The 27,519-nt window shown below is 39.3% G+C and overlaps 1 protein-coding gene across 12 annotated transcripts in view; it reads right to left on the bottom strand.

Moving 5' to 3' along the window:
* Positions 1-27,519, bottom strand: part of SEMA4D (semaphorin 4D) — a 100,030-nt gene that overhangs the window by 6,791 nt on the left and 65,720 nt on the right. For 5 of the 12 annotated variants that reach the window (XM_038125435.1, XM_038125437.1, XM_038125433.1 and 2 more), the window contains 12 exons: positions 26,552-26,614; positions 24,246-24,344; positions 22,994-23,087; positions 21,944-22,057; positions 21,056-21,207; positions 19,181-19,356; positions 18,897-19,053; positions 17,922-18,144; positions 17,388-17,503; positions 14,180-14,352; positions 13,917-13,960; positions 11,606-12,799 (listed from right to left, as the gene is read on the bottom strand). In XM_038125435.1, the coding sequence (XP_037981363.1) occupies positions 11,883-12,799; positions 13,917-13,960; positions 14,180-14,352; positions 17,388-17,503; positions 17,922-18,144; positions 18,897-19,053; positions 19,181-19,356; positions 21,056-21,207; positions 21,944-22,057; positions 22,994-23,087; positions 24,246-24,344; positions 26,552-26,614 (2,328 nt within the window). In that variant the 3' untranslated portion in view covers positions 11,606-11,882. Of the gene's footprint in view, positions 1-972; positions 5,751-7,929; positions 7,955-9,755; positions 9,963-11,605; positions 12,800-13,916; positions 13,961-14,179; positions 14,353-17,387; positions 17,504-17,921; positions 18,145-18,896; positions 19,054-19,180; positions 19,357-21,055; positions 21,208-21,943; positions 22,058-22,993; positions 23,088-24,245; positions 24,345-26,551; positions 26,615-27,519 lie in introns of those variants that run through there. The other 7 variants (XM_038125440.1, XM_038125439.1, XM_038125441.1 and 4 more) reach the window with 4 other exon arrangements.

Genomic DNA, 27,519 nt, shown 5'->3' with positions numbered 1-27,519 from the left:
GCACCTCTAACAAAGCAGAAAGGGCAAGCATACACTGGACTGAAAACAGCTTGTCTAGCACATACCTTTTTTTTTTTTTTGGAAGGTGTTTTATGGATGGGTGTACTCATTCTACAGCTAACAGCAGATAGGTTACATGTCACTAAGTTCATGGAAAGTCAGGGACCAGGGACAAATTATTCAGTAACCTAAAACTGAAATTGGAATTTGGACAAATGGGAGGAATGGCAAGCCCAAGCACAGCAAAAAAATCAAAATCCCAAAGTGCCATTTTAGAGCCATGCAAGGAAGCAGCATGTTTAGTGCAGGACACTTCCCTCAACTTACTTCAAATATACTATTCACACCCGAGAACCTGCTCTGTTTTCTAGTGCTGAAGATCCCAGTTGTGCTGGAAAATTGCCAAAATTTCAGCTTACATCCACATTTCACCAAGAGATTAAAGTGGAACGATTTCCTTATATATGAAATTTTGCAAGCTGTGTTGGTTCAGATTGGCCCCCTGGAAGGGCAGCTAGGCAATTTTACCCTTCCGTTGTTTTTCTGTGCAGTCAGAAGCACTGGAAATCCCCAGAGATACACACTCATCCCCACTTACACTGGTTGGCAGCAAAATTTAGATGCAAGTAGTACTCAGGGTTTTCCTGATCCTGTTTCAGTGCAGCTTGTTTTCAATTTTCAGGCAATTACCTTCTCTACTTTGATTTCATTTTCAGGATGGATTAATACAGAAAAATACACTGTGACACAGTTTCATCTGCAAAAATTTTGAACCACATTTGTTAAATGCAAATTTTCTACAACTGTGTGGTGAGAAATTTAGACTCTGATGTAATGGTTAGGGAAATAATTTTTGAAGATAAAGGAAAATAATAAAAACACATACTCTGCTTTTTTTTTTTACCATCACTATAATAATTTACATGTCTAGCTCAACCTCTAAAATACAAGTCTCTGACCTGATCTACTTACTTTGCCATCCATGTTAGGAATGCTTGAAAGAGTTTAAGAAAGTAATTTTATTAAAACATAATAATCAAGCAGAGAATTAAATAGCACACCAGGATAGGTACATAAGTAACTATGTCTAAGCAGCCATGACATAGATTTCAAAAATATATTTCAAACAGTTAACTTCAAAAACATTGCTTCAATAAACTACAATAGTTACATATGATTAAATAAAATCAACTTCACCACCTTGGTGATTTTAGAAGGGGAATTAACAGTTAACAAACAAAAATACAAGAAACTTTGTGGCATTATCTGAACTACCCTTTTCTTTGCATAAGGCCTTCAAACTTTGTAGTGTCTGTGGAAGTGTTTGCTTCTTTCCCACATAGACTTCATTTCCACTGCTTTCAGTAGTTTGAGTTGATAATGGTAGTAGGTAGTGATGGCCAGAGTAGTAATGGCCCAGGTAGTTTCTGCCAGCACAATGGGCTCTCTGACATATGTCAATCAGGCTGGGTTACAAAAACCACATATTTAATACCCTGATGACTTTTTCTCAATATTTTCCATGAGACAAAAAATTCATTAGTTAGCATAGAAACTCAAACCCCTGCAACTGCTTGTAATCTTCTACCCACAGTCTGACTGCATTCACTGGGTTATTGCTGTAAATTTGACCTAAGGTTAAAAGAATTAAGTAAATAAAACCAGACTTAAAGAACTAAAGTATACAGCTACAGATTCAGAGCAGCATGGGGATGCGCCCTGCTAAACTGGACCAAATTAAGCATTTGCCATATACACATCACATCCTAATAGACATATGGTTTTCAAGACAGCTTGGAAACACTAATTTAAAAGAAGCAGATTATGGATTAAGTAGAGCTCAGTGACATAAGGCAGGGGGAGCAAGAGTGAGCACTGGCCAAACTGGCTCCTTGTGCCAAGCGCTGCCATGTGCAGGGAGCTGCGGAGACATTTCAAAAGCAGCCCAATGAAGCTGCATTGTAAAACGTGAGCCGTGCTACCACTGGTGGTGGTTCAGCACAACGTCTCCCTCATTTCTAACCTAGTTCTTGAAGGGTAGCATTTGAATAAGACTTCCCTATATTCATGAAAACACTTCCAAGACAGGGGAGTTAGTGCAGAAGCAGGAGCCATCAGAAAACCTACACTCCAGCTGATAACTTCTGCAAATTGACAGCAAATTGAAATCCAGTGATAACTGACAGGTATCCCAGAGAGAAATTCTACCAGGGTAGCAAAAAGTCTTTTACACAAATTCCTATAATCCAAACAAAGAACTGCTACCAGAGGCTATCCACTGGGATGGGAAGTTCGGGTTACAAAAAAACCTCCCTTGTATAACCCAATACACATCAAAACCTCTTTCAAAGCTCACCACGTGCATGAGATTAAGAACAGCATGTGGACTTAATGCTTGTTACCAAGCTTGCGGCTTTGCTGAATTCTACTGAAGCAAACATCCCAGATTTCTGAAAACCAAGATCATACAGGAAGCTCTCATCTGGAGCAGGGATTAAGTTTTAAAAAGGCACTATAATCTGGATGCGGGAAGGTTTTCTTTTAAATCAGACATCAAAGTTAGCCCAGGAAGAGGTTAGTCAATCATTAATATGAAACATTACCACCAGCACTAGTCAGTATGTGAATAAAGATTTAGGGCTGGTCACAGTTTCTTGAGTTGTAGGAGTCTGAGTCATTGCTGCTGATAAGATACTAAAATAGTAAAGCAGTATGAAATGAAGCCATCGGAGGGAAGCTGAACGGAAAAGTGTGTGTGGGGGGGAAGTCTTTAAATTGAGACAAGCATCTTAGCAGTTTTTTGAAAACAGAGTGCAAGTTATATAGCCAGTACCCCCTATAACAGAGGTGCACATTTTGGTAGTTTCATTGGTTGGTGCTTGATTGTTAAATCAGGGCAATTAATTCTACAAGACAAACTTGACAGCAATGGAAAAAAAGCCAATAAAAAGCCAAGAAAACAGACCTCTCTGAAATGCCAAAGAATATTACTTTCAATACCAAGTATTTTATACTGAAGAATGCATGAGGACCTTCAGACACCTGGTGCTTCATTAAATTACCCATCCCTTTGTGTAACATCAGCACCACAAGCTGATGCAGCCTTATTATGACAGATGGAAAGCACGAAGTGCTTCCTGCGGGAGGTGAACCACGTAAGAGCTGGAAGCAGCAACCAGTCACACTGGAGGCAATGCACAGCACACATAGGTACAAGCAGGACACAGCATCCATCTTCTCAGAGTGGAATTTAAAAGCAGATTGGGAAAATGGCTGACTGGCCCATTAGATAAAAATATAATTTCTAACTGTTCATGCATTTATTCTTTGCTCACTGAATGTCCAGAAAAAGGTTTTGCAATTGGAACCTGGATAATTGTCTGTGGAAAAAAAAAATCTGATAAAGTACTGGTAAGCTAGAATCAGGGACTGTCACAAAATCAAAAAAAACTAAAACATTAGATTCCACTTCCACAGTATCACAGAATTAACTAGGTTGGGAAAGACCTTAGAGATCCTCAAGTCCAACCTATAACCTCACACCCCGCCTTATCAACTAGAGCACAGCACTATGTGCCACATCCAGTCTTTCCTTAAACACTTCCAGGGATGGCGACTGCACCACCTCCCTGGGCAGCCTATTCCAATGCCCAATCACTCTTCCTGTGAAGAACTTTTTCCTGATGCCCAGCCTAAACTTCCGCTGGCACTTTGCGTTTGCCTAAGTATTTTTTGCCATCCTATCAGCTAACAAGGCTACTACGTTAAGTTTTAAAATAAAGTGAAGAAAATTGGAGAACATATTTTAAGGAGTAACACTCTCTCCAAAAATCACTTCTATTCTCCAGAGAACACAAACTACTGCTTTGGCTTTGTTTGAGAGGTAAATCTAGCAGGAAGATGACTGAAGAGATGGAAATGAGATTTTCATCTCCACTGTGAGGACAATGCACACAATATGCTAAGACAGTTCTGGTAGCAGTTTCTGCTGAAATGGTTTAAAACAAGATGACAGCTTTGGTCTAAATTAGTACTCAGTTTATCAGCCACCACACCAACAGATTATTAATTACAACTCTACTGAGGCTGTAGCTCTCATGGGGAAGAAAAACAAGTACGGGGTAGTCAGGCTGCAATCCTGGCTGGCAGGGAGTAACAAGACATTCTGAGGAAAACAGCGTAAAACTGTGGTCCAGATTCCTGTACCAGTCCAAACCCATCACATCTCACTAGGCAGGACTGGGAAATATAGCTGCTCAATCATGGCCAGGGTGCAGCAGTTACTACCAGGGTACTGCTTCAAGCTGAGACATTACTGAATTAAGTCCCATATTAGCAAGGAGAAAAAGTTGAAATATTTATGCTGAACTGTAAAAAAAAGAAAGGCTAAACTGGGAGGTCAGGTAAACTTCTGCAAGCAAGTGGTACAGAGAAGAAAATACACTAAGTGAATCCCTCTCCCTCCAGAGAGAAGGCATCCCAAAAGGCATTTGGGTCTCACAGTCCCCAATGTGAAGCAAGCTCCTCTTTTTATATGTACCTAGTCACACTACAAAAGCTGGTGTGGATTCTGCTCTCTCTCAGTCTCCCAAAATTGTGTACATTAAATTCAAATTGAGAATACTGCTCGTTTTGTAACCCAGGCAGCTCATCTCTGCTGACAGCCCATGCAGCACCCAATCCCCAGGCAAGCTAAAAAGATGAACTAGACAACTGAACAGCCAAGCTGCTGCTGAACAGAGGTGCCAGCTCTTTGCCTTGGCCTCAACAGAATTTTTGACAAGTTGCTCTCTCAAAAGGGTGGCTTATTCAAACTGTGCGAGGGTAAAAACTGGTTAAAAAAATGGGTTTTTTATCAGTGGAAAGCTCTGAAAACCATTCAAGGGTTTTATTTCCCCAAGCCCTGTGCTGACACAAGATGCAGCCTGTAAGACTGAGTGGTGAGTGTACCAAGCACCAACTGCTGTGCACGGGACACACTGCAGCAGACGTACAGCCTCAAGTGCTCTACACACATTACCACAGCAGTAACTAGTGCAGGCTGCAGCTGCTAGTCCTGAGTGGACTGAATCTCCCAAAGGCCCTAAAGTTCCTTCTTTATGTTTTAATCGTTTATAAACTACCAAAAGCCGCACAAGATGTTTCCCACGGCACCTTATTACTCATTTCGCAGGAAAAACCTTTACGAGTGCAGCTGCACACTGTGAAATGTAGGAAAACAATACATTTATTAAATCTTCTGAGGAAAAAATAACAAGACACTTTTGGTTCCACTTCTTTTTCTTGCTCTTTCCCTTTTTAATTTGATGCCTGATACTTTTTATTTGCCTTATGCTTAAATTATTTTTACACTGAACTTATTCTAGTCTTTACTGGAAAATTAATACAAAGTTAAAACAAAACAACCAAACAAACAACAACAAGAAATAATCCCAAAAGCAACAACAACAAACTAAAAAGGCATTCTTGTTGCACAGCTTTCCACATATTTCATACCTTGACCACAGTCTTTCCACATAAAACTGCACAGCAAAGGAAATTTTTACAGAAATGTTTCAAAATCTGCTGCTGGCGCCAGAATTTAAGAATGCATCATCCATGTCACTAATAAAAATTATTTTTCAATTTTATTACAGAAGTCGCTATAAAGCTCACATCAGAGCTGAGGTAATCACAGCACTTACAAAGGTGTTTAATGCTGTTGGTTTTGCATGCAGACTTAGCAATGAGGGTCTCAGCAGGCCCCATGTCTGAAAAAATAAATGCCAGCATTGTAGTAGGAAAATTACACTCCTAAGATATCACAACCTAAAGTAACAAAGGTATCTTTAATGTCTGTGAGTTTTATGCAAAATAGATCTACAATATCTACCCAATTTTATAAAACTTCCAAGTCCTTTTCTGTTATATATTAAAGGAAAAATCTTAATTTTTCAACTTGTTTTCCAAACACATCCCAAATAATAATAAACAGGTGGCATGTCAGAGATCTGCACACAGGAAAGGTTTGATAGTGCCACGGTGTTTTTAAGCAATGTACAATCAGTGCAAAAATAATTTTTAAAAAGAGGTACAAAATTACAAATTAACGGCCATGAGATAACTAGCCAAATGCAGTGAAATTAAGTCAAATAGCACATGATAAAACAGCCAAAGCCTGTTGAGAAGACAATTCATAAAATGGGATATGAAATTGTTTAACAAGATGCAAACTTACCCACAGGAAGGTAAACCAGCCATTTATTAAGCATACAGATTGAAGCCATGGGTATTGCTTCAGGAAAGCATCACTGTGTTTAAATCTCAAAATATACTGCATAAAAATTTGAAAATTTTCTCAAGTGTTGAAATATTTGTGCAGTGGATTGATTTGTCCTGGAAGATGCAGTTTTCCTTTCAAGGCTACCAATTAAACCATTCTCACTGTATCTCTTCATAACTGTAATTAAGAGCGACTTACCAACTTCAACTGGTTATAAAACACAAGTGTGTGAAAAATTGCTATTTGATATTGGTGTTCTTGTAAGAACAGAAAAGTAACAACCCAAGTAAAGTCAATTGTAAGATACTGATATGCTGTAATTTCAATGCAGCCATTTGTCATCTCAGACAAACGCTTAGTCCAGCACAAAGAACACTCCTAGGCAGGCTCATTCTGCTCTGGCTGCTGCACACCTCCATGCCTCTCCTGACTGAGCTCTACATCAGACCAGACCACCCCAGGGCACCACAGCTGATGCAATCATGCAAATGATGCAAAAAAAAAACCCTCCCAAGAATCAATTACTCATTTCCATGGGTAAGTCAGTCTCTGACAGGTGACCTCCTCCTCCTGGGGGAAAAAAAATTTCCCCACCCTTCTGCATGTCTTTCAGTGCGACTTCAGGCTCCACCAAAGAGGAATCTCTAGTGAACTACTTGCAACTCTGATTCTTGCAAGTTATGGATCTTTTCTTCCACAGATGCAGGAAACTTTCTTGTACTCCTCCTAAAACTGCATAACCACAGGGAACAAGCATTGTACGTGTTACCAGATACCAATCTCAGTACCTCCATGAAATATTAACTCCTTGAAAGTGTATTTCCAAGTTCACAGAACTTTTATGCTGACACTACTGGTTTTTTTTTTTTTATCAGGAATGAAAACAATCCAATACGTAAAATCTCCAGCTACAGATGAATTAAGGAAGGGAGTCATCTTGACACCATGGACACAGAGAGGCTTGATCTGCAGGTGAAGCAGAGTGTTCTGCAGCACTTGGTTTTAAAAGTATTTAAACTATTGCACAGTACACTCACCATATATTAGTTTTGTCTGTGAAATTATGGACATGGACATACTACTCTAAAGCTGGGGAAGGTGCCAGTGAAACATCTTCGAGCAGAACCAAAACTCTGGGAAAAAAACCTATTCCTACAACACCTAATTTCAACAGAGCACACCAGACAAATTATACAGCAGGTGCGTACATCACCGACTCACTGTCTCTCCCCTGAACCAGATGGTGTAGTATTTTGTTCAATTTATTTGAAACTTGCCTGAACTGCCTATAAAAGTTTTTAAAATTCTGTAATGGGAGAGAAAATTTATCTTAGAGAAAGTACACAGGAAACCTAATGTTTTCCATGCACATATAGCAAACAGATCTCTGGAGAAATGTGAGACTATCTAGTGGAGCAGAAACAAACCAGGAGCAAATTTGCCAAGGGAGATTTATTCCTCCCTTTCCCAGAAGAGCAGGAGTATTTAATGCTTGAAAAAAACTTATTTTTCAGAAAAAATTTAGCAGTTTGCCACAAGTGCTGTTTGTGCTGTACCCACTTTACCTTACAGAAACGAGCCAGTTACAAGGTTGTAAACTCTTATCCTCAGGCGAGCTTTCAGGTTAAAACATGTGGGATGAGTAAGAGATGAGCAAAAGAACTCACCAACTCCTGCTGAGTTTCCAGACAGCTTGAAACAGATATTTACAATTAAAAAAGGAAGAGATTCAGCAATTCTGATAAAATAACAATTAAGTTAGAATTTTAATTAAAAATAAGCTTTGAGGTTTTTACTGGATGATGTGGCAATCCATGTATTTGCATCATACATTTACTGATGCCATATCCTTTTTTGCAGACAACCAGGTACAACGTTTAACTCTCTGCCAGTCCTATTTAACCCTTTTGATCCTTGCAAACACATTTAACCTTATATTCACATAGCTGAGAGAAATCAAGTTCCACTAAAGCTATGTTAATGTAAAGAAATATCAACCAACATTGAACAAATTTGAACAAATCCAGAGACCTTCCTTGCAAAAGCAGCTGTTTAAGCCACCCCCTACCCAGGATGAATTCATATATCCTTACATGCAGGACCCAGAAAGATGTGAATATTTGCACCAGTTCCATGTGCTGGTCTGCATTTGCTGGTTTGTTTGTTTTTTAAATCAAGAGACTGAAATTGTAATTCTGGGTAAGAGAAGAGTGTGATGTGTCAGCCAATTGCCTTGCTTCCCAAAGGGAGCAAAAACTCTATCCATAATACAAAGTCCAGTCCTTCCCTGCTTTGACAGGAATTAGAAGAGCTTCCATAGCTGGGTCACCTTGGCCCCACCTGTGCCATTACTGTAGCCCTTGGATTTCAGGCGGTTGTTGAGAGTTTCTTCCATATTTCACCCCTACACCTCCAGAGGAACAGAGTCCACAATGCTGACTTTAGGACACTGTGCCTTCCTTCTTAAATTCATTACTAAGGCAAATACAATTACTGACAATTTTTAAGAGCAGCATTAGCATCATGTTAAGATGGGCACTGTTGGATGAAAAAAAGTAACTTTAAAATGTAGTCTAGATCTGCAACACAATTATCAAACTGTTTTAAATCTTCTGTGATATTGGAACCTTTTTTTCATAGTGGACTACCAAGTTCCCAAATTGCCTATCGCAAAAGAGAACAAATTACTGCCGAAAAGTGCTTTCCAATCTGAATGATTCTAGTCTATGAAAGAACCTTCATCCCACTGTTGCTCCTTTTAGCCATGGAAATACAAATAGTGCCTTTGTTAACATCTATGCTAATAAAGACTTATGCATTTTAATCTGCTTCCACGCAACACCAACACAGATGCCAATATGGAACAACGCAACTTTTCATATTCAATCTATATAACTTTCTTCTTTTAAAGAATAAGGCTACATATGAAGACCTGTTTTGATACATTAAATCATACTTAGCTTAAACCAGCAATTACAAATTGTAGTTTGTAAAAATCCAAACAAAAACTGGAAAAAAAGCTGAATTGCTGTGAAAAAAAATAGTTTTGTCCTCCTGTACATCTCAGGTAATATATCTGCTATAAAATGGAAATTTTTACTGTATGTACGTCAACACTTGAAATAAGATGGAAAAAGGAATGACTGACCTGGTCAATAAAGGTGTTATTTTTTAAACTGCATATCCACTGGCAATGAAAATATCTGCCTGCTAAATACCAGATGCAATCCTGATTCACTGAATTCCTTCAGCATGCAAGTGAGCCTAATAAAATCAACTGATGATCAACATACTAAAGTGGATTGCTGAAATCAGAGTCTCCATTATACAGTATGGTACTCGCAGTGTGGCATCCTGATACTGTCTCTCTTTGTTCCTGTTTCCACCCCCCCCCCCCCAAAGATCACAAAAGTAAGATTTATACAGTACATGGTGACATAGCTAAACCTTTAATGCAGAAAGTGTTGGCTTATACAGGGGTCCACCAACTTACCTGTGGCTTGGCAGAAGAGGTGGAAGGGTCCCCGGACACTAACATACTGTGCCTGGTCACTTAGGAAAGGTGGCAACAACATGACCTTTACGGGGTCTTTGCTAGACCACACATCAGGCTGGGTACTGGTGGGTGAAGGAGGTGAATCACTTCCCACACAGGACAAAAAGGAGGTACCAGTAGGAGGGAAAGGTATAGGAGATGAGGCTGTGTGACAGAAGAGGACAGAAAAGAAAGTAAAAGGGTACTAAGGAAAGAAGTTGCAAGAAATACATCACACAATGAAGAAATAATGCAAAAAAGACAAATGAGTTTTAGAAAGGTAGTAAGACGAAGTGTCCCTAGGCCCCTAGCAAAGAGCACTTTCCTCCTTCTCCCATGTTGTTTTTCTCCCATCCTTCCCACCTCCCCACCCTGGGTTATAACCCATTCGAGTTGAAGCTGAGAGGCTGCTTCAATGTAATTACGAAGTTTTTACACTCCCCCCCAAGGAAATCACAAGGAACATTAGTGCTTGCTAAATGGAAAGCACTGTGTCATTGTGTCACATTTCAGAAAAGCCAAGATGTAATACAATTTATTTTAATATTTATTCTGTTATATGTACATAATTAAAAATAGAAAAATAAAACCAAACTGAATCTTATAAAATATAAACTGTTCACACTAAGATGGTCTAAATTATTTTTGCATGAAGGTTCAACACAGAAAAGCAGCCCAGGCATACTGCTATTTACTGTTAAAATGTATTCTACTTCTAGCAATATTTACAGAACGAAGCAGTGAGAGGAACAATTCTTCAGGACTGTACTGCACACATAAAATGCTTTTACAGACAAACAGTGCTGCTGTGAACCAGGCTGAGAACAAACGCACACTTTCACGTTAGCAGGAATGATTCACATAAACAGTTCAAAGGACTGATTGTTTAAGCAGCTCCAGTTTCAGCCTCCAGTTGCATAGGAGAGTGAAGGTATCATCCAGAAAGGGTGACGCTGCAAGTATTTGTCACAAAAAGAAGCTGAGTTATTTCTGAATCTGAAAAGAAAAAAAATCAGCAACGTTTTCTCATCAGGCTGTGTCCTAACAGTCCATTCCAGCGAGTCACTAGCTGAATTGTTGGAGTTAATTCTTCTTGATTCCTGTTTTGCTTCCACAATGCAAGAAACCTCTTTCCTTGTCACTGCTAACTGACAGTTGCTTGCCTGTACTGTTCTATAAACTAAAGAAAAAAAATCCAGTTTTGTATAGAAAATAAAATGTGACTATGTCCAGCTGGCTGGCTGGTGGGGGGGAGGAAAATAAAAAAAAATAAAAAAAAAAAGAAAAGCATTTGTTTCCTCCTTCCCCATTCCCCACTTACTCCATGTTTTGTACTGATATTGTTGTACCTACATTTCTAGAAAGCAGCAAAGAAAAGAGCCTTTAAACAAGATTATCCCTGAGTCTTACACAAATCAAGGCAATGCTATCCCCATTATACCTTAAAATCTAAGATACTTGTAGAGCAGTTAAAAAAATTAACTTTAACCAACTAAAGAGACCTAGTGTGCCAAAACACAAAGCATAAAACTCAAAACAATCACTAGAAAGCAAAGGAAAAAAATGTCCCAATCTGGACAAAAGTCTATAATTTACCAATCTGATAAACTAAACTCAATTTCCAATTTGGAATTAAAATGAAACTAGATTTTTTTAATGGCATCTAAAAATATGTGAAGACTGAAGTACTTTTTAAAGCCAACTGAATTATAAAGTTACTTTTACTCTATCGAAGAATATGGCCAAAGAACAAGCAAGTAGCTTCACTAGAGCAAAGTGCTCAGTGGGGGGGGGGGGGGGGGGGGAGGGGGGGGGGGAAACTGGGAATAAACAAGTGGTGATCTGAAACTGGCCATTTGAAAAAAAAACAGAAAAAAAAGACAGTACAACACAAGATGCTATGGTGTCCAGACAAGTACACCACTTCGCTAATCTGTTGAGATCTGAATGAAAATTGGCTTGCTGTACAGCTTAAGCATTTAACCCCTGCTATGGCTCAGCTGTCACACCCAGGCTCTCCGTGCTCAAATAGCCAGCCGCAGGAGCACAGCTCACTTCCGCCACTGAGAGGGACCACGGGCTCCTTCAGTCCCCCTCCACGTCCGAGTCAGCGTACTTGAGCTCGCACTTGACGTCGAAGGGCTTGTCCTTGGCCTCACGGGAGGCCTGCGAATCCCCAGCCTGCAGCTGGCTGTTCCCGCAGTCAGGCTCCGTCTCGTAGCCGGTGTCATGCGCAGGCTTGGGCTGCTCCCCGCTCTGGTGGCTGACACTGCCCTGCTCCACCAGCGTCTCTTTCACACTTTGCTCGCAATCAGAAAAATCTGACTTTGTTTTCTTCTTACCAAGCAGCATCACAGAGCGAAATTTCAAGCACTGCCCTGGCAAGTAGCCTTTGTAACAGTTGTAGGAGAGCAGGCACAAAAAGAGAATGAAAAAGAAGAGGAAGAGAAACATCAACAGGAAGTTATCATTTGACTTGAGGAACATTGTCTTTTCTGGGACTGCATCAGGAATTGAATTGAAGAGCTCTGTGTTGGAGGCTACACTTGTTAGGACAGGGCCAATGGGCTTTGTTAATATCCTTGTTGTGGTTACTGGTACCATGTGAGTGGTCGAGATGTGAGCAGTGGACCCCTCGGTTGACACAGCTGACATTTTTGGCACATCACTATTACCTTCTGTTGGTGCAGCTGTTGCAGTGGGGCCCACCGTGGTATGCTGCATTTTTTTCAATTCCAAAACATGTTTAGCCAGCACTTGGGAAAATTTTTTATTTTTCACTTTTTCTTCTGACAAACACTGGTAAACACCACTGTCTCCTTCTGATAAATTGAAGATGAGCAGTGCCTTCTCCAGCAGACGGTACTTGGGACTCTCCACTCTCAGCACATCATCTTTGAACTTCCAAACTACCTGTGCCAGATTGGACTTTTGAGAACACTTGAGTTCTGCTGTGCTCCCATGCTTGAATGTATGCTGTAGGGGATTCTCTCTTACTTTATCTGGAACATCAAAATAAATGTGCAGAGTATCAGCAATGATTCCAGTTTGCTCTAATCTGTACAGCTTCACCAGACTGTGTTACAGTCTTACTGGAAGCATGAAGATTATGGCATTCACCTCACAAGACCAGGGTGGACAGCATGCAAGAATCTCAGTGGAATACCAAGTTGCACATGGAACATCAAGACAAACTAAAAGATAGGACACCTCAACTCTAAGACCTCACTTCTAGATAAAGGTGAGACCTCACTGATCCACAACTGAGTGTGCACCTGAGAAGTCACTGTTTGGGAAAGATACTGTACTTGGTCTCACTTTATATCTAATCAGTGAATTTTAAGTAAAGCAACAACTACAAAGTATCCAAGAGGAAACTGAACTAGGAACTCTCTTCTGAAAAGAAGGATATTTGCACTTATGGCACACCTGCAAATTATGGCATCCCATAAATTAATAAAAAAATAACAAGCAAAGCTCTCATGGTGGTCCACGCTTTGCTTGGATAATAAATAAAAAAGTGAGTACATCAAACTCTTAAGAGCTTTTTTTACTTGCAGCTAAAATCTCCTGTAACTCTACTCCACTTTCTGATCTCCTTCATCTGGTGGCAGCAGCACACAGGACAAAGAAATGACCTGTGGTTACTTGCTTTAATGCACTATGGAAGGTACTTCAGCTGCTCTATATCATGTCTTAAGTTCCTCCTCCCCTTTCACCATAAAACCAGCTTTTTTTTTTCAGAATAATGTAATCTGATCTAGCAGCAATAACCAAGCACTTGTCAAAGCTCACAGTAGAATGTCAAATGCTGCATCAAAGAGACAGAGGCCTCTGCATTAGAAGTACTTCTGGTATTGCTTTCATTCACAAGTCACTGTTGAGGTGCCCCCATTCATTTCAGGGGGTTGTGCACTGCACACTGAAATGTATACAAACACAGACAGTTTTTAAGACAACATGCAGGTTGTACAGATATTCAAATATTCAAAGCAGAATCCCATACCTATAACAATGTAAATGAACGTCCCCGTAATCACAAAAGCAAAGCTGAACTAAACAGAACTCTTCCACCACTCCACCTAGACACATGAAGGAGCTCTTTGAAGATTGACTCACCAGAACAAGAAGATGCATCTCCACCTATGTTTTGAATCCAGTTCCTGTGAAAGAAGTCCAACCATTACAAATTCAAATCTTGTTTCCTAAAGCCTGCCCATCCCCTCGTACTAATAAGAGTCATCTAAACAGCACTAGCAGACATAAATGGATAGGAAAAAGTCTGTATTTGAAAACATTTGATTTCTAAAACTCCAATTATCAGTATGGGACAAGACTGATTAAATACTGACTGTAACTGTAAGGTCAAAGGATACTATTACCTTTCCATTTCACCTTCTTTAAAAATATCAATGCAGGAAGCTTCAAGAGGTTTCCAAGCACAGTAAGGATCCCTTGCTAAAACACAGTCAACACAAGTGATGTACTTGTCACAAAATGCCACTGGAGACTGCACCACACCAGAATTTGAACCAGCAAAGAGGTATCTTCTGCCCTAAAGAAAACAAAGCACAACAAAAAAACATCACAGCAAATCACTTTCTCAAACCCGAACAATCCAATTCATGGAACAATTTAAGTGTTAGTAAAGAGCAGCATACATACACCCTTTTTTGTAAAATGTGGTGTCTCAGGGGGGGGTAAAGCATTTGACTAGCTTTTGTTTCTAGAAAGTTATCTTGGAAATATTGCACCAATGCTGAAAAGTGCAAAAAGACAACAAAAAACTGGAACAGGTATGTGGAAAGTAACCATGTCTAACTATGACTTTATCAGTTTTCCCAGAAATATGAATGCAATAATCCTTCTGTAAGGCAAGGCAAGGCTGCACTGGTGACAAGGCTGCCAAGTTGGCACACAAGACTGAGCAGGCAGTAGGGATGCTCCTGTTAACCCAAAGCAGCCCTATGGCCTTCAGCTCTTTAGCCAGCCAGTCTCTGCAGCCACATCAGCATCATCCTTGCAAGAGTCAAACGCTTCTTAAGAAAGAACACTGGTAGTACTCAAAGGAAACAGCACTGGCAAGACAACAAGAAGAAGGGGAAAATAATCGCAATGGCTGTTGAACCATTGCTGCTGGGGATCCCAGTGCAGTCTGACACTGAGCACAGCAGGAAGATTCCACACTCATCCTTACTATAAAAGGCAGGCAGCTGCTGTATTTCACTCATCTGCCTCAGAGCTCATGGAAAATGATAGCTAGAGGTACACTGTGACTTTACATACTATCAGGCAAAGCCTCAAGAAAGGGATGTGCTGCAGTGCTCATAGAAGGAAGTCTACAGTGTTGGAGACTTACATCTTCCTAGGAAAAGCTTCCCATTCTACTCAAAGATTTCCACAGTGCACCAAGCACTGTTCACTCTCTAGTGCTCTGCTGGATAACACTGCAATAGTGCAACACTGCACATGGGTCGTAGTGTTTCGGCATGTTTCCCAGTTCACACATGCAAGATTCCAGGGAACATGCAGCAAGCTGAGCAAGCCATTAAAAAAAAAAATCCAGACACACCTTCCAGTTAACCAGGAGTTAAGGTGATCTGCTGTAGGCTCATCTGACTGCCCACCACCCTCCATACACTATGGGAAGAACCTAGAGACTACTGAAAAATGCTCTCAGAAAGGACTCTGACTCAAAGCCCACCATCAGGGTAATTATTACCCTTCTGTGGTTAGTCCACTACTGTGGGATGCCATGACAATAACAATACTGTAACACAATCAACAGCTCTGCGATGGACTTCAGTAGCCACTGACTGTGGAGGCAGAAACTTGTGTTTTCAGGCTGGGAAGCAGCAGGAATCCCTGCTTGGGTGGTACTGTGACTATACAGCTACCATGACTCTGGCAGCTGACCCAACTCCCACTTCCCATCACTGAAAAGGACCTCTGGTTTTATGGGAATGTACTGGGCAGCCAAGTATGTCAGTGAATATGTGGCACCTGGACCCAGAGTGAATAAATTTCAATGCCATTATTCCTACAACAGCCTTCCAAGCGTGTAAGGAAATTGCTACATGATGTGTATTTGTATCAGGCTTAATGCCCATCTCTTTCTTAGCACTCCCCTGAAATAGGCAAATCATAATTAAGCCAGTGTAGGAATGATCCCACAATTAAAAGAATGGGTACTCGCATATATGTTAGAAGAGCTATCAATCATTATCTTTTGTGACAGGGCAAATTCCAAAACTTCCTGTCAAAGCAAGTAGTTTAAACCTTTTTTTGCAGATAAAGCAAATATTTTGTGTCTGTGTATGTATGTGTACATATATACACACACACATAATACATATCTGCACAGATATATAGGTGAGTTGTCAGTGTGATATATTGTACAAAAATAAAAATAATACAAATACGCTTACGGAAAACTAAGCACAGACGCTTTTAACCCTGCTTTTCTGTTTGTCTAGCAAAAACATAATCTATCCTTTCTTTCTATTATAAGCAGGAAAGGATAAACAAGCATGCAGAATGAGCTTGCAAAAATTATGACATAAACCTCTGTTCCACTGAGCTGATCATGTTGACGTGCAAAATTTTACTAAATATCACACAAAAATAAAAGCTGTTTCAAAGTATTCCTAAGTCCCTAAGCTGCAGAGCAGTTATGTATGGATCACTAGGTAGCTACTGAATACTGGTATTACCACTAGATATTTCAAAAGAGGCATTAAATGTTTATGAAACCCAGAAAACCTCACTGATGCTGATGCTACAAGTGCCTTTAGGCACAGACAGATATATTCATGGATGTGAAGGTCTGAGCAAGTAGGGGCAGAAACCTAATTCATGAACAAACTACACACAGTGACCATCCTCCTACTGTCCCAAAAGCACTCTAGGATTAAACCAAACAACTGATAAACAGTGCAGGACAGCTGCCAGGTTTGGAGTGTGCAGCAGGCCTTGTGCCGTGCAGCTGGAGCTGCAGCTGGTGCCCCACTGGGCAGACAGAACCTCCCCAGAGGTCCTCACCCACAGCTGCAGCAACGTGACTGCTCTCATGCTCTCATGACACAATCAGCATACAGGAGCCTGAGAGATTTGCAACAGCAGAAGCCAATTAACTACACAATTATGAGTCCCAATGCTTGGAGAATGTTCTCTCTTCTTAGGTCTACTTCCTCAGAATCACACACCACTCCTCTGCTAACCTCAATCCCTGGGATTTTTCCTCACAAATCTGCAGTGGCCACAAGGGGTCAGGTTTTTTACATCCCTGCAAAACTGAAATTAGTTTCTTAAAACACCTTACAGTTTCCTGCTTCTGCACATGGAAACCAAGTGAAGACCTGCATACCTGTGCTCCTCCAGCCATTCCCCATGTCTAAATACCTCCAGGAGCTTACCACCTACCAAACATACTGAAATGCAGCTGGCAATATATGACTGCTGCAGCATGGTGAGTTACAAATGCCTTTGGCTGGCTCTGTGCACAGCAATGGTCTCTTGTCACAAAGTCGTGCAAAAAAAGTTTTGTGAAAGAACAAAGGAGATAAATGCTGTGATGCTTATACCACTCACTGTTTTGGATGAAAGCAAGAGAGATTGGACTGGTTCAAAATCTGGAAAAAGCTGTGTTTCTTCAATAATATGCATGCCATTTTCATAGCTGATAGCTTTGTGCAGGGCTCCTCGATCTGAAACAAAAGAGCAATATGATTAAGTAAGATCCTTGAAATAAAAAGGCAAGAAAAAGGCCTTCACAACTGCTGTAAGTTGTCTCAATAATCTGCCTGCTGTTCAGCAGAACAGCTTTGTGTCAAAGAAAACCATTAAACTTGCCATTAGGACTTCTGAGCTGGAAATAACATTCTGGGGCACAGAATGAGCAGTTGGGGATTATATTGTGTAGTTCTGCTGAATTCACTAAGCTTTGCAGTTCTTCTCCTGCAATACTTTTTCAAAGCACCTAAGACTGTTGCGTTACTGTGACATCTTATTTTTTTCTTGTACCAGCTGCTGTAAAAGCCCTGTAAATATGGAAATCTCAAGAGTTTCTCTAAGAAAACTTAAGAATCAGTGCACCACCAAAACCAGGTCTTCTGCAGAACTCACCTGTACCGATGAACATAACATCATAGATGGTGCCATTGAGTGCTCTGACTCTGTCAACTACTATCTGAGTATACTTCACATCTCGCTTTACTAGGCGAGGTCTGTCTCCCATTGGGGTCACTGAGTCATCCATTAGAGGATGATCTTTAACAAACTGCAATGTTTTGTCTGGTAAATTCAGAGAACTCATGTAGTTTGATGCTCTGGCTTCATTGTTTATACACTAGAAGAGGGGACAGGGAGAGGGTGAAAAAGAAAAAAGAGAACCAAATGATATCATTTACTTGTACAAAATGAAGACAATTAACAGCAGTTGCATGCATTTTCTTCTCCACATTATTCTGGCCAGTAATCACACCTATACACTATACTCATTGTACCAAGGAAGGTCCTCAGATCTCACAGCACTTTTATGTGCTAATCCTTGAGCTTTAGATTACATTTTTGTTTGGGTCCAAAATACATTATAGGACAATATTCCTTCTGTGCTCTCATGCACCTTCAGTACTTTTAACAATCAACTCTGTCAGCACTAGCAACAGTATGACTGTAAGGAACATACAGAAGTAAAAAAAGTCTGACGCAGCACTACGAAAATTTGAGTTTGCAGAGCAGTGCATTAGATAAATAGGCTGATTCTACTGAGACAATGCAACAGATGCTATACTTCCTATCATCTGAACAAAAAGTGTGTGATGTTGCTGGTGTAAACTCAGTTCTATTTCTCAATGAGAAAATTATTAAGAAAATAATGAAATACAAAACCAGCAAACAATTTAATTCCAAATTAAAAAACCCCAAAACCCAAAGACTCCCAGATAAAAATTTCAGAACATATCATTTGAGTATTTTTCTATGAAGTTTTTACAAGAAGAAACCAGGTGAGGGCAAACATTAGTAGGTTGCTAGTATTCCCTAGCCTGTTTCCTCCTGAGCATTGAAAAAGTCGTGAGATCCAAGACTACAGAAACTTACCGCACCAGGTCGAGGAGTCGGAATTTCCCCATTGTATCGTACCCACTTTGTATGAGACTGTTCCACTGTAGCACTCTGCATGTATTTTCCTTTTGAGAAAACCTCTTCTACAGTAGACAGATTGTACGCACACACTGCTGACAATCCCACATTATTCCTATTAATTCAAGAAGAAATTAGGAAAAAACCAAAATCCAACAAAACATAGGAGTAATTATCATTTTCTTGTAGTAATGAATGGAGATTAAAGGTACTTATCCAGGAAAAGGCTATACCACACTTACAGTTGTGGGGTGAAGACTCCATATATCACTGGTTCCTTCAAAGTTGGAGATTTGAGAATAAAAACGTCATTGATAACATTGAAAATTAAATTCTTATCAGGGATGGTACAAATCAGTCTGGCCTTGAGAAACGAAGTCCATTTTTTCTGCAAGGTCCTTAATCCTCCTTGGTCCCTCTTATGGTATTAAAAAAATAAAAAGATGTTTGTGAGAACTAGCAGCATTTTTGCACTTAAGAACCACTGCTATATAGCACTGCAATTACTAAGCCCTGGTGTTTTATGATATTTCATCTATAGCACCATCAATAAATACTAACACATTCCCAAACAAAACAGTATGAAAGCCACAGGAAAATTGGTTCAACAAAAATAATGCAAAATTATTTCTATCACACATACAGGGAAGATGAAATATGAGAGTTAATGAAGAACCATACTTCAGCATCACTCAGAAAAACTGAGATGGACAATGCATCCTTAGGAAAAAAGTAAAACAAGCATGGAAGTATTACACTGTTCTTTAAGAGAAATACAAAATATTGCATTTGTTTGGTGACATCAAAACTGATTTAAATTCTAACGCTGCAATATGCCCTAAGACTTGCCTGACACTGATAATTTCATTAGAAGAAATCCAGCAATGGTTTAATCCTTCTAGAAGTTACCACCGTTATTAAGGATTTGCAGGTACCAAGGCTTAAGTTGAGATGTATTGACTAGAAATGTACTTCAAAATATTTGATAATTGTGCTGTAGATCTGACATTTCCCTTATAAAAAGGCATATTGAAACAGTATTAATATTTCCATTCGTTATCCAATTGTGCATGCAATGTATTAAAGGAAATCTGCAAAATTTATTAAAGCAATTAAGTATAAATGCTTATAGATTTGCGATCTGTCACTGATTTCTATTTCAAGCAACAGTCTGAAATATAATAAATGAAGCTCTCATATTCCACAATACTCCTCTTTTAAAGTGTGCACACGCTGTCAGTGGGCAGAGTGCCATGACAGCAAGCCCCATCTAAACCTGCCTCCAGCTTGTTTAATGGTAATCTCAAGGGCATTAACTTGTTATTGATGTTTTGACTTCCCTGTTTAAATACAAAACAGTAAAGTCAAAACTTTCAACCTCATAAAAATGAAACAGCCAGATAAATTTCCTGTTGGAAAAAAAAAAAGGAAATTGATACATTCCACTGAAAAAGTTTTTGTTAAAGAAACATTTTCTACTGAAAAAACTTTCATCAGCAAAACTTTCAACCAGCACTACTGAGGATGTACTTGAATCAGCTTAACACACAGAGGTTTAAGCATAGCAAGTGTGACAGAATCAGGCTGCTGGTGGCCACTTCCCTTCAGGCTCTGGCAGCTGCAGCAGCTTTACAGAAGTCCCATCTGCTACACCACAGTCAAGAACTATTTTACTGTGGACACGACTACAGTTGTGTTGGCACACAGCTACTTCAAAGTCACTTGACACACATTCTATCTGCTCAGCTCCAACCAAAGTCACTTCTTCACAGGCAGCTGTACTTGTTTAAAAAAAAATTAACAATGAAAACTGAAGCAACACTTTTTCTGTTGCTGGGTTTTGTCATGGTTGCTTTGTTTTCTCCCAGAGAAGACCAGAAGCCCCAGATGTACTGAAATTTCAAAACTGTGTAAAATCAAATCAAGTATTTATTTACAAAGCAACCATTAGGCCTTCTCAGTTCCGTTGAACTGACTGGAACAGCTTATTCATCAAGGTTTACTAAACTCAAACACCTCCATTTACCTGGTAGTAGGTCCAGAATAATGAATGCTTTTAACCATGCACATGCAAGATTCTATGAGATACAGCAAAAGTAAACTGAACTATCTCCCACCTTGCATACTCTAGCTATTCTTGGAATCATCAATTTTCCAACAAATTCATACTCCACAGACACCTCAGTGAAAAAGAAGTATATCTTGTCATCTTCTCCATCTGCGCTGTTTGGATCTGCTCTTATCACATCAGCAAAAACAAAGTTGGGCTCTACAGATACAAACAGAAGACTCTTCTATTGTATAGAAAAAACACAAACCACCAGAAACAGAAAAAAACCCAGAACACCACAAAACCTATGTGAAAGCACTAAGATACTGGGAGATCTCTATGACGTGACAGCTCATTACTTCAGCATTCTTCAGTCCACAGTCAAATGTGGTTTCAGATTCCAATGGGCCTGGAGAGGTAACCCTCCCTTGCCTGCCTCTTCTCTATTTCAGCTATTAGCTGAAGCTCTAAAATGACAGTGCCATTACAACATGTATTACAGAACTCAGAATCCTGTACTTTTTGGACAATTGTCATTATTTTGGTCCTTTTTGGCACAAAGTCTCAAACCTCTGAAAATTCACAAAGTTCAGTGAATTTTTAAATTCAGTTCAAGACCAAAACTATTCAATTCCTTACCACATCATAATTAAGCTGCATTATTGCAAGGATGAACAAGCAGGTAAGAAATAAACCATTAATGTCAAGTTGAAACATGTATATTCTGAAGCTGTTTTCATCATCAGTGCTGATAAAAATCCTGAAATTTCAAAAGAGAATCTCTTGGAGGCATGCATGAGGGCACAAACTCACAGTGTATGCCAATATAACCAAATCCATCTCTTTGAGACATCAGACAATTACTTCTTACCCAGGTAAGGCACTCAAACTCTGTACATGTGATATTGAAAAAGTTTGGACCACTTTGTTTGGACCGCTTCTTATGCTCACTTACCATTAAGCCAAGGTATTGCATACTCTGTTCTCAGAGGGCTCTGATGAGAGTGACGTGAAATAATAGGTTCACTTCCCAAGAAATTGTAGGAAGTCCCAGAATAAAGCTCCTCATCTTCAACACAAAACCAAATATATTAGAACTTATGGACTGGATACCAAAAAGGGTACACAAATATTTTTTGAGTCTATCTAAGTTTTAACTTCCCACAAGAAAAGGTAAACACAGATTTCCTCCAAATTGCCCTAGACATGTCTTTTATGTTTACATTTCTGTCAATCATTCTCAAGCTAACACTTCCCCACTTGGGTTTATTATTATTACTGCTCTAAGATGAGAACTGACAAAAGTCAACGTTGTTTTTGTGGCATTTTAACATTTCACATGAAAGCCTACAATTTATCTTAAAACATGCTCATTTACTTAAATGCACCAGGATTCTGGAATTGTTTTCCTCTCTTTCTATGCTACTATTATTCAATCTCGATTTGTACAGATTTAGGCACAATGCAGGGAGCATATTTTTTTATTCTCATTTCCTGTTTCATGTGCTGCTGAGCTTCTCTTTTATGATCCTGATACAAGCAGGTAAAAGCCACAGATTCTTGCTTCCCTAGATTAAGATTTGGTGGTGTGTTTCCATGCAGTAAGTACACTTGCATTAAAATCTCACTTCCCTATTCTGCAGCACCTCTTCAGGACAGTTAACAATACCGCTTGTTATATTTACTGAAATTACAGTAATTGATACTATAAGGGCAGTCTAAGTACATTTAGACTATTTGGATTAAGTATTTTAACATCTAGAAATACAGTTTGAAAATTGGAAATTTAGAAATTGCTTCCAAAGCAACCTAGTCTGAAGTACTCCTTTTAAGAAACATGCTTAGGTTGACTAAGTAAGTATTTAAACATCTATACAGATACACAATACAGACAAAAAACTACGAATGCAAGCCACTGTTCTGGTAATGACAGACTGGAGTGTGACAGTGGAAAAGATAGAACACTTTTAAACATAAGAATGAGGAATGCAAAGTCTGAACTTACCAACCATAACAGATGTGTAGCTTTGAGCAGGATCAAATGGACATCTGCCCTTACCATCTTCATTTTTACCTCCAAGTTCAAATGAAATTAAATTCTGTTGAAAACCACAAAACAACTATTAGAACTTTTTTAGCCACTCAACTTGTGCAAAGTTAGCTAAAAACTAAACACTAAATAATGGGCTATGTCATCAACTTCCAGTATCAAAGGCATTCTGTGTAAAATTACAGAAGGCATATGTGTTTTCACAAAATCTTATCGAGACCCAAAGACAGAGAAAAAATGTGATCCTATAATTTGTGAGGATCAAAGCAGAAAAGAGCAAAAGATGAAAAGTTAAATCCAGACAGACTTCAAGAACGAGCACCCAAAAAAGCTAGACAGCAGGAAAGGCAGAGAAGTTAACTGATACATAGAAAGAACCAGCAATTATTCAATTAGCTTGAAAAAAAATGGAGACTCAGAAATCAAAATGCTTTTTGAGGTGTATTAAGCAATTTTTGAGATGATGATGAATTTCTGAGATAGGGCATAATCCAATTAGGCTTTAAAAAGCAACAGTGTACTTTTCCTGCTACTTTATAAATCCCTTACAAACTAAAAGAATGTGGAGCAGAAAGCTGAAAGGTAGCCACAGCACTTGGGAAGTAATCAGTATGAAATGAAATGTATGTATGTAATGAATGTACTATGTAATGAAAAGTACTATGTAATGAAAGCACTGGAAGCTAAAGGCACAAAGAATTACAACATTTCTCAATTTTCAAATTGGTAAGAGCTGCAGTAAGGAAATGACACAAGAGTAAGTGACGAGAAAAGGGAGTTTTAATTTTGTGCCAAGACTTCACTCTGAAGGATTCAGCACTACGCATCTTTGGCACAGCCAGGAGCAGAGACAAAGAGAGACAAGAATCTGAGAAATTTCAGGGAGATTCAGTAATGAGTGGTAGTTGCAAACAGTGTAATATCAGTTTTAGTAACTATTTTCATGTTAACACAAAACACATGAAGAATTATAAAAACTAAGAAAAAGTAGATCTGCAGCTGGACAAGATAAATCAATAATTCATTAAGTGATCTGAAAAAGGAGCAGTATACTCTGCCACTGCCATGGAACAGTGCAACAAGTGTTCCTAACCTTACAGCCAACAGCGAAGATGCAAAATTTTGGGAAAGGAGAGTAACAAATTTTTTACCTGAGCTGCTTTTAAGTTACAGCTGTTGCTAGTCAAAACATGTGTACATTTCTTACCAGGTAATCACACGTTGGCTGAAATGCATTAGTTCCACACACGTAGAGGAAAGTATCATTCAGCTGTTGCAAGACACGCACGTAATTACGACATTCTGTCTGTAACAGAGGATGAGGAAAGGACTAGTCTGATAAACCATAGCTGCCACATTCCAACATAAACAAACAACATTGTCCATTGCCGCTACTTATGCCACATCACAACAGCAAGCCCAGGTGACACATGGGTGACACCGGGACACCATCTCCCTAGAATCTTCAGGAGCTCTAATCAATCCTGCAAGAAGCTGGTTTCCTACAGCCAGTAGTATGCAGCAGCCTCAGTGTCCTAGCAGGACAGCATGCTCAGCAGGGTCCATCCCAAGCTGTTTTATGGAAGGACAAGCGCAAAACATACCTCTCAAGGGAACAACTAGTTAAACATGGAGTTTTAGACTTTGTCACCCCCATACATCTATATGAAACAATGACAGCCAAGGTTGTTTGCTAAGTGCAAAAACTCTAATAATAAATAATATCCTTAAATTAATAAAGGATGCAATAAAAATTCAGAACAATAATGAAGTAATACATCTCTAAACAACCACTTAAAGAGAGAGAAAAAAACAGTGTCAGTAACACCCCTTAATTCTTGCTGGTACACTGCCATATCCTTCCACTAACTGCTGTTCCATGAACTTCTTAAGCAAGTTTAGGCACTGACTTTACTATTCCTTCTTATGAGACAAATTAGGTATTTCTGTGACTGTATAGGAGAAAAAAGCAGGGGGAAGAGTGTAAAGCCAATTTTCCGCCAGATAAGGCCCTTGAACAGCTGTATGAATGCTTTCTGCTGGCATTATACAGTACAATGCTGATGGGTGGGGGAGAGAACTGCCCATTTAAGTTTAAGAAATATCAGTAGTGGTTTAATACTTTGACACTTTTGAAAGTAGTACACTGCAAAACACCATAGCTACACCATAAATGGGACTAGTAGAAGGTTAGAAGTGAGGAAAAAGCACGGCTAGGAGTAAATATGAACTGCTAAACTGGGAGAAATTAAAATAGGTTCAGAGCGCTATCAAAGTACGTATCTATAGGGTCTATTACAACTCACCAATAATTTCTGAGAGGACTTTTGGAGATTCACACATGTCTGCTAAACATACACTCATGCACAAGAGAAACTTCTATCCCATATTCATCATGGCTGCATATCAGTATTATTAATAGCAGCCACAACTAATCCATAAAAAAAAAAGTATTCTCTGATCCTATTCTGCAGAGGTAGACAAGGAGGAAACACACCTTAAATATCTGCCACACCTCATGTTCAAATAATGTACTGAGAGTCATCAGTGGTCAGTCAAGGAAAAGAAGTAGCTGTCAAAGGGAGACAAGCTCACTCCCATCCTGATGAACCACACGAAGCAGGATAACTATCAGCCCTGGACGCAGCATTTGGAGGTTTTTAAAAGCGCGAACTAAACAGGTGGCACGTTCAAGGATCACATCCCTCCAAGTGCAGAACAGATCTGCGTTTTGTATTCAGAGGACTTGCAGACTTATACTTTCAAACCTGTGTTAAAAGCCTGACCATCAGTCTTTCCCAGCAAATCCTTGCTTTACTGCATCATTAAATAAAGTGGTGTTACACAAATAGAAAGGTACGTTCACATATAGTCAACTACCCCAAGTAAACAGACAAGAGAGGCAAGATGAGCAGGCCAGCCTGTGCCCTGGCAGTCATAAGGAGTCAGTGGTTCCCAGAAACACCAGGGGATCCTGCCAAGCTGACAGGAGGTCTGGCTGCTCGGGTGCCCTCTGAGCTGTCTGAGTCACACCACAAGAGGAACACCTGCTGAGCAACACAAAATACGCATATACGAAGCTAGTGAAAAAATAAACTGGCCTAATAAAAAAACCCTATGCCCTAAAGCAAAGAACACAAAATTAATCATTCACTCCATAAAATCAAATGCTGTGAAGGAATTATTGCAATAAAAAGACACAACAGTTGCTACCAATTACTTCAGTGACAGCAATACTGGTTTATCATCTTAATGGAAAAACATTAACATTAAGCACATATTAGGGTGCGTTCAGATTTTCAAACATTCAAATAATATTCAACAATAAAAATAATGAACTAAAAAAAAAAGACTAAGCATGCTGCAATTTCTAACACTCAAGTTAATTTAAAAAATTGAGGTGTTTGTTTTGAAATTTTAATTTCAAACAGCTGCAGACTTTCTTCTTTTAATGTCACTCCTCTTGAAGTAAAATGTGCAAGATCTTTCTCCAAGTTCAATAAAAGTACATACCTGTTCTGATTTGCCCTTAACTGCACATTTAGTCCTTTTATCTTCTGTGACCTTCCAGTGTAACTAAGTCAAAAAACATGCAACAAAAAAGCACATTGTACTTTAGGTCAATGCAAGGTCTGAAAATCTTGCAGCAACATACACAAGAAAAGACAACCCCATCTAGAGGAAATGCAAGACATTTAGCAAGTAGCATTCAAAGGTTCAAAGCCATTTTTTCCCAGGGAGGCGACATTTTCAAATCCATGTGCCTTAATCAGAATTAAACTACCATATTTCAGGTTCATAATGATGATTCCCCACAAACTTCTCATTAACATATGCATTACGGAAATGCAACTGTAACTGGCTTAAGTATTTTTTCAATTTGAAGTACTTCTCTATTTCATTAATACTTGAATATGAAACACTTGGGGGAAAGGAATCAAAGAAATTGTACTGGACTAATTTGCATTATACTGAGTACAAATTTACAATTATGTTGTATATGCTGGCAAAAGTGTCCACCACCACCCATGAACATGTTCTTCAGATTAAAAATCATATAAGCATCTTCTAAAGCACCCTGGGTGGTAGTCCATGCTGTATCTCTATATGTCAGCCTGTGTTGCTGATGGGATGAAAAGCAGGAGCCTGGGAAGGACCTGGAAGCAATATAACATTAGCAGACTTCTGCCTGGGCTAAGCTACTTTGAGAAATCAGCACAAACATATTCAAAGTACTTCTCTGAGTGAGCTGATCAGACCTGTCTGCACCACCACTTGCTGTGCAGACACACCTAAACACCAAACAGAAGATGAGACTGAAAGGACAGGGCCTTCTTTTGCAGCACATTCTGCGGCCTGCTCTGAGCAAGCCCCAGATTTGCCTCTGTTTCAGATTACTTTTTGACTCAGATTAAGAGAAAATGGCCCACTCCTGATATTAAGGAAACATGTATGGGTGATACCCACAGTCCCTCTCGTCC

This window comes from Motacilla alba, chromosome Z, assembly GCF_015832195.1.
Source record: "Motacilla alba alba isolate MOTALB_02 chromosome Z, Motacilla_alba_V1.0_pri, whole genome shotgun sequence".
In the NCBI taxonomy this organism is placed as follows: Eukaryota; Metazoa; Chordata; class Aves; order Passeriformes; family Motacillidae; genus Motacilla; species Motacilla alba.
The sequence above is the reverse complement of the archived record's forward strand: the minus strand, read 5'-3'. Positions and strand labels throughout refer to the sequence as shown.